General features: G+C 48.7%; 6 protein-coding genes across 6 annotated transcripts; 3 read left to right on the plus strand and 3 right to left on the minus strand.

Annotated features, from left to right (window-relative positions):
• Nucleotides 1-84: 84 nt before the first annotated feature.
• Nucleotides 85-819, plus strand: BJ212DRAFT_1276461 (P-loop containing nucleoside triphosphate hydrolase protein; the record flags this gene model as incomplete). Its single annotated transcript, XM_041331281.1, has 5 exons — nucleotides 85-153; nucleotides 212-258; nucleotides 314-402; nucleotides 455-633; nucleotides 685-819. Coding segments are annotated over 5 exons (519 nt in total), but the record flags the coding sequence as incomplete, so codon positions are not given.
• Nucleotides 820-1,769: 950 nt separating this feature from the next.
• Nucleotides 1,770-2,651, minus strand: BJ212DRAFT_1483188 (uncharacterized protein; the record flags this gene model as incomplete). The annotated part of the gene is made up of 1 exon (XM_041340577.1): nucleotides 1,770-2,651. One exon carries the CDS (start codon nucleotides 2,649-2,651, stop codon nucleotides 1,770-1,772), a length of 882 nt encoding a protein of 293 aa, XP_041190727.1.
• A 611-nt stretch (nucleotides 2,652-3,262) lies between these two features.
• On the minus strand, nucleotides 3,263-4,918 carry BJ212DRAFT_1301551 (uncharacterized protein; the record flags this gene model as incomplete). Its single annotated transcript, XM_041333143.1, has 6 exons — nucleotides 3,263-3,577; nucleotides 3,794-4,209; nucleotides 4,274-4,499; nucleotides 4,552-4,611; nucleotides 4,636-4,723; nucleotides 4,776-4,918. 6 exons carry the CDS (start codon nucleotides 4,916-4,918, stop codon nucleotides 3,263-3,265), a joined length of 1,248 nt encoding a protein of 415 aa, XP_041190728.1.
• A 1,781-nt stretch (nucleotides 4,919-6,699) lies between these two features.
• BJ212DRAFT_1301553 (uncharacterized protein) lies at nucleotides 6,700-7,671 on the minus strand (the record flags this gene model as incomplete). Its single annotated transcript, XM_041333144.1, has 2 exons — nucleotides 6,700-6,938; nucleotides 7,008-7,671. The coding sequence occupies 2 exons, from the start codon at nucleotides 7,669-7,671 to the stop codon at nucleotides 6,700-6,702; spliced, it is 903 nt and encodes a 300-aa protein (XP_041190729.1).
• A 1,216-nt stretch (nucleotides 7,672-8,887) lies between these two features.
• Nucleotides 8,888-11,306, plus strand: BJ212DRAFT_1578760 (P-loop containing nucleoside triphosphate hydrolase protein; the record flags this gene model as incomplete). Its single annotated transcript, XM_041342227.1, has 5 exons — nucleotides 8,888-9,230; nucleotides 9,299-9,610; nucleotides 9,651-10,433; nucleotides 10,481-10,537; nucleotides 10,591-11,306. Exons 1-5 carry the CDS (start codon nucleotides 9,098-9,100, stop codon nucleotides 11,304-11,306), a joined length of 2,001 nt encoding a protein of 666 aa, XP_041190730.1. The 5' UTR covers nucleotides 8,888-9,097.
• Nucleotides 11,307-12,101: 795 nt separating this feature from the next.
• BJ212DRAFT_458550 (uncharacterized protein) lies at nucleotides 12,102-12,621 on the plus strand. Its single transcript, XM_041343258.1, has 2 exons — nucleotides 12,102-12,329; nucleotides 12,383-12,621. Exons 1-2 carry the CDS (start codon nucleotides 12,254-12,256, stop codon nucleotides 12,583-12,585), a joined length of 279 nt encoding a protein of 92 aa, XP_041190731.1. The 5' UTR covers nucleotides 12,102-12,253; the 3' UTR covers nucleotides 12,586-12,621.
• The last annotated feature ends 31 nt before the right edge of the window (nucleotides 12,622-12,652 follow it).

Genomic DNA, 12,652 nt, shown 5'->3' on the forward strand with positions numbered 1-12,652 from the left:
GGATGTTCTAGAAATGCGTCCTATATGGTGTCATACATACAGGCTGCGTCAGCTAACTTCCCACACATGTTCTTCTAGAGCTGGAAAACAACACGGATCAGCTGTACTTTGAGGCAGCTGTTTGGGAGTGGCGTTTCGAAGGCAAGAGGACTTGTATGATTCTATAATCTACTTTAGATGATGCTGATGAACATGAATTGACAGCTCAAAGATCATAAACATTGTTCAAGGCAATTTTCACATCGAGATCAATCCTAGGTATGCTATTCGGCATCATCTTGTGCTCTTCTGATCGATCTGAAGCACTTTGAAGCGAGGCTGTAAATTATAACATAGTCGTCATCCAGGCTTTGTTGAAGGAAATTATGCAGATAGACTTGTACGCGAATCATGGATTCAAAGGTACCACTTAACGTTATACAATACCTAGACGTTAACCCGATACTTTTGCTAGTTGTGATCAACGAGACGGACTCTCTTTCCTGTGATGCCCCAGCAGCCTTGCGTCGAACGATGGAGAAATGCATGCCAAACATACAAATCATGCCCTGTGTCAACAGCACCAGCAGACTAATAGCATCCGTAAAGAGTCGTTGTCTACTTATGCAAGTCGCTGCACCGGACCCAGAAGAGGTGAGTAAACATCAAGCAACTCTTTGTAAACTTGGGGGTGAACGCCTTTAGATGCAAATTATCTTGGAAAACTCAGCGAAGAAACTGAAGTTCGACTTACTTGAAAAGGCGCCACAACAGACCGCCGAAGACTTTGATGGCAACATGCGAAAATTGTTGCTCGTCTTCGAAGCCTTGAAAATGTAATCGTAAGTTCAACTTGCAACCTTATCGCTATCACTGCGACTTATCGCACGCAGTCTAGATCCTTCGGATGCATTTACATAAAATAGCCAAACCAGACTAAGACTCATAAGGTCGCTAATCCCATCGTCCAAGAACGGTCACCAGTACGCGTTTTGAAAGTCTACGCAAAGCTCTGTAAGCTTCTGAGTCACTGCATCCCCCAATGATCATATTGAAAGTGAACTGCTCTATACGGCATACTGAACAAGATCGCTGACTGATAATGTCCAGACTATTGTAGAGCGGGCGGATGAGGCTCTGAAAGTCGATGTCGTGCATTGGGCTGCATTTTATTCTTCATCCTGCACAATAGAGTTTTACAACCAGCAAAAACGATAGTACTCGCAGTGGCCCGATCGTGGAATGACTCATCGGCGTCATTAGAACTGGGATCACATCTACTGAATCGAGTTCTATGCTTCTGGTAGAGGAGATCCGATAAACGGATGGTGGTCAAGCACCACTTTGCCAGTGATTGTGTGTAGTTAGTACGTGGAATCCCTCAGGCTGATGATGTAATATATACTCAACTCGTCCATCTTCACTTATACTACCCACTATCCCTTCCTCCTATCCTATGACATGCAACCGCTTTTAATGATAAGGGGGCTAATAACATGTCTCCCGCCCAATGCCTATCACCTAAAATTGTAATACATATCTTTGGCTATACCTCTCAGCTCCTTTACAGCAACAGCGACCCCTTCTCTCTGCTCTAGAAAACCTGGCCTTCCTGGCCTTCCGATAAGATCATCCAAATCACTGATGAGCTGCCTGAGATCAGACTTTGAAGCGATACACATGCACTTCTTTGTTCCTCCCACAAGAATGGGAAGGAATTCGATACAGTATGTGTCGCTGATTACGAGAATAGCTAAATACCATGCCTTTCTCACCAAGTCCCACCACTGCTACTCTGTGATAGAACTAGGTGATGTAACGGACACGTATTCAGATGTCGTTCGGAGAAAGATGCCAGCTAAGTAAAAGGCATGCGGCTGGAGAGCGTTGAAATGCTTGAACCAAGGATTCATGTGGAAATGGCAAGACTTTGCAACGATGCTACTGCACCAATTTATATGGCTATTCCCAGACAAATGGGGGTGCCAAACCGAATTCCTCACCAAGGCAAAGATCAGTTCGAGATAGCACAAGTCGTGGGAAGGATGGAAGAAGCGGTCAGGGCCATCACTGGTGGGCGTTGCACCTGGTTGTGGACAAACCGCGGTAAGGATAGCAGAGGAGAAATTGGTCAACATCATGTCTGCATCATCAACGACATCGATGGAGGCCAAGACTTCCCGGATACTGTGAGCAGCACGAAGGGCAGCATGGCGTAAACGGGGAGGCATGATGCTGCCCATACAGGCGATGAGCTTCTCGATGTATAGCTGTTGTGAAGCGGGGCTGCAGCTCGCCCTCATACTGCACAATAGTACAAGGATATCACCTGCCGTCTTGTAGTTGTTGGAACAAACATTGCTGAGGTAGTCCACTAGCCAGTCAAAGTTCTCTGGCGAGTGTGACTTGCCTTGCCACGAGATTTGATGCTGCCACAACCAGGCAGGATCTGCAGGGTCCCATTGGGATTGACTCTCGGCATCGACGGCGAACCTGAAGCACCGTACTTTGCCCAGCGCTGCTAATGAATCCCGATCATTGTGTTGAGATGACCTCGCCCGTGAATAAATGTTCAAGCACACACCCAGGCTCCACATCTCCGGAGGTGGAAGTATATTACGGTCAAGCACTCGACAGATGACGTCGAAGTGCCGTGCTCGACGGACTAGCATTGTTGAGCCCACCTGCATCCGGTGCCCAGAGTACTTTCTGGAACTGCATCCAAAGAGACTGAGCAAGTTGAGGCAGAGCAGAACTACACGATCTCTTAGTTAAGCAAAGCATAAGAACCACCAAATGAGTTGATAACACCTTTTATCAACCCGAACAATGTCCTTGTCAAACTGAACCCCGACCATGACGCAAGCAAGAAGAGTGCAATTGGCTATAATTTGAGGCGATGGAAAGGAGCATAGGAGTTTCGATATCACTGTCATGGAGAATTGTTCTACATCTTCATCTACTCGCCCTGTAACAAAGTGGAAAGGAAGAGTGTGAGACAGCCACTCGAGGACAGAGTCGGGACAAGCCCCAAACTTCGGTGACTCGTAAGACCACCAGGATGATCTACATCGAGACAGCTTAATTGTCACAACAAGCATATTATCTTTGGCTTTGGTCCTCCCCAACATCTGTTGAAACACGTCGCAGTCTGAGATTCCCTGGTCAAGAAACCTATAGTCAGGATGTCCCTGAAGAATGCGGCCGCAGTATAGGTGGCAAAGAGCCATTGTACATGCCAATGCCTTCTCCTCTAACGACGGTATAATGAGCATATGAACGTCTAAGCAGGTGTTGTAAATATCGTATAGGTTGACCCAGCGTGTCTGAGACATTGAGACCCAGAGGCCAGTCGACACTGGTGAACAAGGCTAGCAGCGGCGAGAAATACTTCAGGATCCGTGGATGTCTCCAGCAGCCACTTGATGCTAGGTGCTTCGAGAGAGCTGGTGGGTGTGTCCGGTAGCTTAAGCTTAAGGAGGCATTGATTCATGGATACAACGTTCCTGCTCTGGTCAAGCGATTGTGCTTCAGAGTCCACGACTCTTGTTGGAGAGCGCCGCCAGGGTAGAGGGTACTGGAAGGCGCCGAATAACAGCTGAAGATAGCGCCATGCGAATGAGCAGACCGCAAACACAGAGCCTGGAGTGATATGAGCGCTGAGTGTGCTATACAATAGTACCAAAGAACGTCACCTGCTAGTTCTGATAATAGGGTCAGATGTATGATATACACGACATATAGATGTCGAGAATGCAGCACGCCTAGTAAGGAACGGTCAAAATCTGTGTATGCTCAAGAAAACGGAACTTACCATGCACCGATTGCTTAAGATACTAGAAGGCCTGAATAACAATTGGACGTAGGAGCTCTGCAATTTTGACTCAGACTGGAATGAGCAGAACTTGAGAATTATCTTACCGTCAACGCGCAATATGCGCAATATTGTCGATATCGGCGTCTGAAATGGACACGCAGGAGATACCAAAGCCGCCATCACCGTCAGGGAATAAAACAAAAACCCGAAAACCGTGGCTGCAATGATGACCCAGGCAACCGTGTACTGTTCGTACCACATATTGGCGCCGAGGGCAATTCCAAAGAGAAAAAGAGAGAACTGAAGCAGGATCGGGAACGATTGCACGACAGCATCAAAATACCATGTGACAATGCCGTCGAACTTCTCTTGTCTGCGCTTCCCTCGTTCATCCTCCGAGTCGCGGCCAGTACCTGTGCGATTTGTAGTATCCGAGCCACTGTTTGCCTAGCACGGCCTTGAAAGCAGCGAGTAGACTGAAAGACAAGCTCGCGTAAGCGATGGATTGGATCCTTATATTGGCTGTGGATGGCGACCAGGTAGATGCTGGCGCTGCTGGTATAGACCCCGCTGCAGCGAAGTTGCCGAGTCCAATTTGGACGAGCTGCGCGAGAAGGGCATGCGTGGTGTCGTTGGGGTCTGGACTGAGATTTGACTCCATGGCAACAATAAAAGCCGTGCTGACGGTGGAGAACAGACAAGACTGATCGAATGTCAATCACAATACAAGGCAAAGGCGAACATGCGAAACTTACAAAGATCAACACAATGTCCATGTCGCTGTTGTATTGCTCAAGGAACTCGTCGTCGTGTTCCTCAGCGACTCATTTGTATGCCACCCAGAAACGCGAGCGGTCGTCCTTGTCGGTCTTTGAGGCAATTGTTGAGTCCTTAAGAATGTCCAAGACTCGATTCAAGACATTCACTCTGCGGGCATAGTATCGTCAGTTGTGACCCCTTGGCTTATTTGGCCGCTCACATCTCATCATCGGCGGGTCGTATGGTATCCATTTCCAAAGGAGGCTGCTCGTCAAGATAAGCGCTCTGCGCAGGGGCGCTACCTGTGCTACCCTCTTTTGATAGCCCTCGGCTACGTTTTAGAGTCATCGGTGCTCTCGGCATGGTATGATGAAGGTTTTCAGAGATGGGACAAAGGATTGGGAGGAATCTGATATTAGTGGATAGAAATGAGTGGTAATACACAAGCAACCAGTCAGGCAGCTATAGATATAGCGAACATGTGTTGAAACTGAAGGTATCCGTGAGGCTCCCTGGGCTGTAGCGGACATAAATAGCCTTACATAGTCTGTGTGGTCTGGCACTCGTGATAAGCACTGGAGCTCAACGTGTCGCAGGGAGCTGCGGGACACAAAAAGTACGCGCCGATGAAGTCCCGCAAGTAACCAGTTGGGCTATATAGCTACTGGCCATGCACCACTACAACTGGCCGGAATAGTCGAAGTTTCTGCGGGGCAATGCATCGGCGTAGATGCCATGGTGGAATGAGCAACAGATGCGCTGATACCGGAGGGCTTTGGTGCTCGTGTGACTGTGTGGATAGTAATACAAATAAATTAAACTGAGGTCATCCACAAACATAATCACGGATCAAAGGTAAGAGCATGGACTTGCGTTGGAACCGTTTGTATTCTAATGCTTCTTCAATTGTAGTCATGGTAAAATACTGCGGGTATCTACTGAACGAGGGCTGGTTGCACCAGCGAGCCCTTGATATGGGCTATCCGCCCGCCAAGACACCAGAAGACTCGCATGATATCCTTAGCCTTGTTTCGAGGAATGTCATGGCAGTGACGGGCGTTCTCTCCTATGCCAGAGTTCGTCGAATAAAAACTCTCAAGGGCAAATATTTCTGGTGCATTGCCCTTGCTTGTGATGATCCCTGTGCTGCGGGGGAACACTTATCAACTCACGCGCCGCCAGAGGCAAGCTATAAGGCTTTGAAGGAGGCGCTGGGGAAGGATGGTCCGCCTCACTGGTATCGAGCTATTTAAAACAAAACGTCGGCGAGCTTTCCACATCGCCAATGGATGCAATTGATATTTATTTCTCTTAGGGAACACCACACAAGTCTTGTCGCACATACCACCCAAGCTCTCGAATCCCAGGACATGGTGGTACATCGGCACATGTGATTATTTGATTTCCATTATTCGTGTGTATCCATACATTGGTCTGAGGAGCCAGGATGCCGTGGATCCTCAAGCAGGTCCCCCCTTTGGTTGGCTCTTACTGTATCGGCTTATGTAACTACAAGACCAAGTTATAGAAGACCGCCTTGACCTCTCCAGGTGCGGTAGGTAGGAGGTTGGTACTTGTCAGAGACTTTCCGAATAGAGCATCAAGCGGGCTTCGAAAACGGCCTCTGAAAAGCTTCGAGCTTCAAGTTCAAAGACTATGTTCTATGGATCTTCCGTGAACCACTTCTCTCTAGAACCCACAGCCTCTCGCTCACTTCCAAATACATACCCTCAGAACGCGCGTCTCCAGGTAAAAGCGGCTCCTTCTGCTGCATAGGTGTGTGTACTGTACGTTTATTACTGATTGAATACATTAACCTTCCTCATATTTCTATATACGCCCAAGACATGAGACTGTTCGTCTCAAAACCTCCATCAAGCTGCAGTTGGTTACTGCCTTTCATCAAAAGTGGTCAACATGATGCGACCTCGCACCTGCGGGACTCGGAGACACGTTACAGGCACAGCCATCCACTGTCATAGCGGCTTACTGAGCTTGCTTTGTCCTCACTAGTAGTTAGTACGTACTACTGTCAAAACTCGGATTGTTCTGAATAAATATGTATTATCTTCACGATGGAGAAGTTCTAGTCAAAAAAAATCCAAAGCCCAAGAGCCCCTCGACGCTCCCGAGCAAACACCACACTACTTAGCATTCATTTTTTGATCTCCTATTTCTCTCATCTTCTTGCAAATGGTGCGTAAGCGGGCTTCGGAAGCTACCGTGGAGGATGCGCCATCAAGGCGAAGAATCTTATTCCACTTCGGCTCCCGGTCAGAGAGTTGTTCACCAGGGGGTTGATAGCTTGGATCATTGCTTGACAGAACGTCCATGGTGAACTCGACGTCGCTACGATGAATTGTGGCGCCGCTCCAATAAGGACCTGAAATATCATGGTGACGGTCATGGCAAGGTCATGGTATGTAATTCAGATGTGGTATGGATGACTTACCTGCAGCGGCGATGGCCATGATGGAATCTTTGGTTTCATCTTGGAGAAAAAGATATCCTGCTTGTACCACCAGGTCGAGCCTAGCCTCGTCAATATGCACCTTAATGTCCGCATCCAGCTCGTCATCTTTCAGACTCCTGCTCGCAAACCTTTTCACTTCCACGAGAAGGCAAGCATTTGCCACAGTAATTCGCCACCCTCCATAGCGACGCTTCTCCTCTGACAGAGGCACTGCTGTAAGACCGACGATCGCAAAATCCACCAGAACGCTCTTAGCAGCCTTTTCTGGGACGGTCGATGCGAAGGAGATATCTCCCGCCCCAACTTCAGGCTCGTAGTCTCCGACTTCTTCTTCGACGTTGTTACTGGGGACTTGCATGCCTCCTGCAGCAGCCTGCTCTCCCTGTACTGTCCTTTCAAACTCCTCTACCTCTGCAGGATCATCACCATCGTCTGCACCTTCGAGTTGGTCATTCTTCTCTACAATCCAAACTGGAAATTGAGGCGCCACGATCAAATTTGGCACACCTGCCACAAGATCGAAGAGTGTCTGACACCACAGTGGGTACCAATAAAACTCCATGTTGCGGGAATTGAAGGTACGAGAGAACGCGTACGATGTCTCCAAACGTGTTTTGCGTGGCAACAATTGATCAGGGGCCATTGCGAATGAGTAGTATGAGGTGTGGTGAATGACAGCGACCGATACAAATTAATATATGTCGTGCGGACTTCAATTTCTTCAGGAGAATATGACTCTATTGTATAGCATTTACGGCGAACAATGATTTTTAACCTTGGTCAAGTTGTTCAACATTCTTGTACGGTTCGAACAGACCATGACGTGGCAAGTAATCCAAAGATAGGGGACAAAAAGATCAGTATTTTAACTCCATGGACGAAAGAGGTCAACAATGAGAGGGCGAACACACCACGCCACACGGTGATCGTGTATCAGTTGCCACTGGTCCACAGGATCGGGACCGCGTGGTATTTGTCCATGTATAAGCACGTGACTTATCACATGACACCCAATATAAAAGGGCAACACTTGTGTAAAGTTGAAATCAAACATCATCGCAAATTCAAGGTAAGAGCATGGACTTGCGTTGGAACCGTTTGTATTCTAATGCTTCTTCAACTGTAGTCATGGTAAAATACTGCGGATATCTGTTGAGCGAGAGCTGGTTGCACCAGCGAGCCCTTGATATGGGCTATCCGCCCGCCAAGACATCCGAAGACTCGCGTGATATCCTTAGCCTTGTTTCGAGGAATGTCATGGCAGTGACGGGCGTTCTCTCCTACGCCAGAGTTCGTCGAATCAGAACCCCCAAGGGCAAATATTTCTGGTGCATTGCCCTCGCTTGTGACGATCCTTGTGCTGCGGGGGAACGCTTATCAACTCACGCGCCGCCAGAGGCAAGCTATAAGGCTTTGAAGGAGGCGCTGGGGAAGGATGGTCCGCCTCACTGGTATCGAGCTATTTGAAACGAAACGTACGTGAGCTTTCCACATCGCCAATGGACGCAATTGATATTTATTTCTCTTAGGGAATACCACACAAGTCTTGTCGCAAATATTATCACATACATTGCCACATACCATCCAAGCTATCGAATTCCAGGACGTGACGATGCATAGCATATATGATTATTATTTTTTCCATTACTCGCGTATTTATATATTGGTCTGAGGAAGAGCCAGGATGCCGCGGATTCTCTATTGGCTCCCTTCTCCTTGACCGGTTCTTGCCATATGTTGATTATATCTTGTAGTATCAAGGAAATCATTCAGGAGCGTTGCAAATTGAGGCTGTCCGACATCTGAGTTTGTACATTCTATGCTGTCACACGAAGACTCGAAATTCCGCCACCTCCATGCAGACTTAAGTGGCACCACAAGTTACTGGCGCCTACTGGCCTGCGAGAGGGTGAAGCAAACGACTAAGAAGGCTCGTTAGACACTCAACAAGCCCATCTCAAATCGTTCTTCTGGATTTGCTCGTTTCCGCCATACAGGGGTTTATCCGCTTTCGGACGGTCGTATTTTCCTTTTGACGCCGCTTCTCGCAACTCTTGTTTTTCAGCCATATGGCATCTTTGTTGGCCCTGCGCCAGGTTCTTGGTCCTGGTAGCTCAGAGATCACCTCCTCGCAGTTCCACACCTCGTCTATCGTATTGGCTCAATTACGTAGGAAATCCAAAAAACCGAGTGGCAAGCCATGTAAGTCTGCTATCTCTGATTCCGATTCTCCCGTATAACATGGTCACGAAATTGCTTTATTTTACTAGCCTCTCCACCACGTACTCGTCTTGCGAAATCACTCGAGCCAACAGGCAAAGCAAAGAGGCTGGGAAAACTTGAGATAGCACCATCACGTCCAGAATTCAAGCGTGATCCTGTCCCGCATGAAGGCATCGCGCCGCAACAGCGAGAGAGCCCGCCTAGGCGGAAGACGACTTCGGAATCAAGATCCATTCCAAAGCGCCGTGCGCCAACCGACGATGCGGATGCTGAGACTCAGGTCAAGAATTGGGCTATTAAAGCTCATTCTGAACGTGTAGACAGGCGCAAGGCTTTAGCATCATCAACCGCCCACTCAAGTCAATCCTTTAGAAAAGGAATTTGATCTGTCTGCACCAGCTTCTTCAAGTCAAGACCTTCCCACTCGGTTCTCTTCTCCGCCCTTAATGCCTGGGCTGTTACAAAGTTTACAAGAGACACTAGGAAAGGAAGCAAGGCCAACTGCTATTCAAGCGTCGTCGATGAAGCATTTGTTCAAGGAACACGTGGAAGGTGAGAAGTACAAGGAGTTCCTTCTTGCTAGCGAGACAGGGTCGGGCAAGTCGATAGCATACCTCCTCCCGGTACTGCAGGATCTCAAATGCACGGAGCACGAACAGTCCAACGCTGTTGCCCACCATTCGTCTCGCAAGCCTTTGAATCCACGTGCGCTCGTACTTGCGCCTACACATGAACTCACTCGCCAACTTGCAAGCTTCGCAAAGAGCTTGTCTCATGTTATCAAGTTGCGTGTTATGTGCGCTAGCAAGGCGAATACACCCAGTACGGCTAAGTCTAGTGGAACTGCTTCGAAAATGAAAGGAAAATTCGGGGAAGTTGGTGCTGCGAGTGACGCTGAGTTCGTCATCTCAAAATCTTCTCGTGGGTCGAGACCGGTAGACCTGTTACTGGGAACGCCAAACAAACTTCTTGAGATGGAGCGCGGGAGAGGCTGGAACTGGGAGGAGCGAGCGAGAGAGCGAGCAATGAGGATAGGGAAAGCAAAATCCGAAGATCACGAAGATGTAAAGGAAGAAGACGGAGGCAATACAGAACCGCCGCGAGAGTTCTGGGTTGATGAACCCGAGATGGGCTTGCAGAACGTGCAGTGGGTGGTTGTAGACGAGGCAGACGTCCTGTTTGGTGCGTATTTAACTCGAGCTATGCACACGTCTACTGACACTACGCAGATCCGGACTTCCAAGAATCCACTCGCATGCTTCTTGCCGATATCGCTGCAGCACGTGGTTCGCCTGTCCCAGTAATTCCTTCTCGGCCCTATCCTCGACTCCGGATTCAGAAGCGACAACCACCCAATCAATCTCCTACCCGTTCAACTTCCTTCTCACCAGCGCAACAATCCCCACATCTCTTGCCACCTATCTTTCAAACTACCACCCATCCCTCACCCGCCTTGCATCCCCGCGGCTGCATCACCTTCCTCCGACCCTTCGCACAGAACATACCTCATGGACAGGCGGGAATAAGAGCGCAGACATCGAGCGCCGCATCCGTCGCGTTTGGGCGGAAGATGCTCTCGTGCACTCTAAGACTGCAACCGGTCCCGGCCCTATTAAACTCTCCAAACTCCTTGTCTTCTGCAACAAACGCAGCAAAGTCGAGCAACTCGCTGCATTCCTCGACGGCCGCGGCATCAAATGCGTCGCGCTCACCGGTGGTGCAGAAGCACGCAAACGGGGGTCGAATCACCATCTCGATGGGTTCTTGAAGACAGGTGGGCCTGTGCCGACGGGTCCGGGTGTGTGTGATCCGGCTCAGACGCCTCATGTACTTGTTACAACCTCGCTTCTTTCCCGCGGGCTGGATTTTTCGCCGATGATTAAACATGTGTTTATTGTCGATGAGCCGAGGAATATGATTGATTTTTTGCATCGTGCTGGTCGTGCGGGGCGTGCGGGCGAGGCGGGGAAGGTAGTGGTGTTCGGGAGAGCGAAAGGGAGGGGTAGCGGGCGAACGGAGGAAGTTAAACAGAGGGTTAAGGCTGTTGCTGGATAGATGGTGGTGGTGGGTCGTTTAGGATTGGTACGGTTATTTCAACTGATATTATGTGCATTATCCATAGGCTTCTGATAATCCCTACTCATGGTTTTTGCATACTGTGCCTTTACTTGCGGCAATCATCGCACATAGTGCAGAGCCAATACTTTGGGTTGCTAAATTAACCTCTGGTCACAGTCAGGTTGCTACAAAAGTACGTCCAGGTAAAAAAAAAAGCACTAAGGCGTGTTGCTCAGAGGGCCGCTACCCGAGGGAAAATGATTACTGCCGTGTCTACCGAACCTGGTTGAGGTGAGTCTCTGAGATGTGACTATCGACGTAAAGCCTCCACCCCCTCGAGCCACGCAGCAGCGGCAGCATTGACCATCCCCTTCCCAAAGAACGAAATTCCTTTGTGAGGTGATATTTCACGGTGTCTTTACAAATTCTGATCGGGGCTCCCAATGATAGTAATTCCTCGCGAAAACGATCATTCCTTGGCAGCTTCAAATTGATTTCCGTCGAATGTTCCGCATTGCGAAGTAGACACGATGTTCCTCTTTTATACGTTCTGAGACTGAATTTTGAAGAGTGTCGATATTAATGAGGACGCATCGAACAACCTAGAAGACACTGGAAGCGGTCTAGATCTATTGCCGTCAGATATTTTGCATTGCAAAGCGGACACGATGCATCGATGTCCCTCTCTCAGGGTACGCTGCACATATGTTTTGAGACCGAAGAGCGATGATATCGGACAAATTTTGAGGTCTTTTGGGGTATCGACAGAGTCTTCCGAGACGTCAAGATCAGAAGGCTCTCGAAAATTCCATCGCGAAACACCGACAACGAGGATGGGTCATGGTCATCGTGTCAGCCTGCCGGGCCAGGAGCGAGAATGAAGAGTAGTTTCTCCAGCTCATTTCTTTCTTAGCATGTCATGTTCTTGTGCGAAGTAACAATTTATGGTCAATGAACTCGACGATCACTACTTTTGGTATGTCGCGCGCCGGCGGGGAGCTGTTTGGAGCTGTCTAGAATGTGAAGTTAATCTGTCCATTAACTTATTACGCTGCTCTTATTAATTACCCCAGTTGTACACATGAGGCTATACACAAACAACCTAGCACTACTGATCATGATCGATCTCGGAGCATATGCTAGCATATGTGCTATAGATCTTATCGCTATAGCTGGTTCAGGACTAATCATGTTCACCATGGTCTCCGGGCTAGCCATTTTGATCACATTCATATGTGTTGTGGCGATCGCGATTCTCCGCGACCGGAGCCGATGATCTTTTGGATTTAGAGCCCAGCTGCACGGCAGGTGAGGTCAAGAAAAACAATTCTGTAAGCACAGCA

Source organism: Suillus subaureus (genome assembly GCF_016647635.1).
Source record: "Suillus subaureus strain MN1 chromosome Unknown BJ212scaffold_26, whole genome shotgun sequence".
In the NCBI taxonomy this organism is placed as follows: Eukaryota; Fungi; Basidiomycota; class Agaricomycetes; order Boletales; family Suillaceae; genus Suillus; species Suillus subaureus.

Bases quoted from the DNA above. Each gene is read 5' to 3' on its own strand.
- BJ212DRAFT_458550 (XM_041343258.1), top strand. From the start codon at position 12,254: ATGGTCAATGAACTCGACGATCACTACTTTTGGTATGTCGCGCGCCGG. The intron at 12,330-12,382 runs GTGAAGTTAATC...TAATTACCCCAG, and splicing joins TGTTTGGAGCTGTCTAGAAT to TTGTACACATGAGGCTATAC.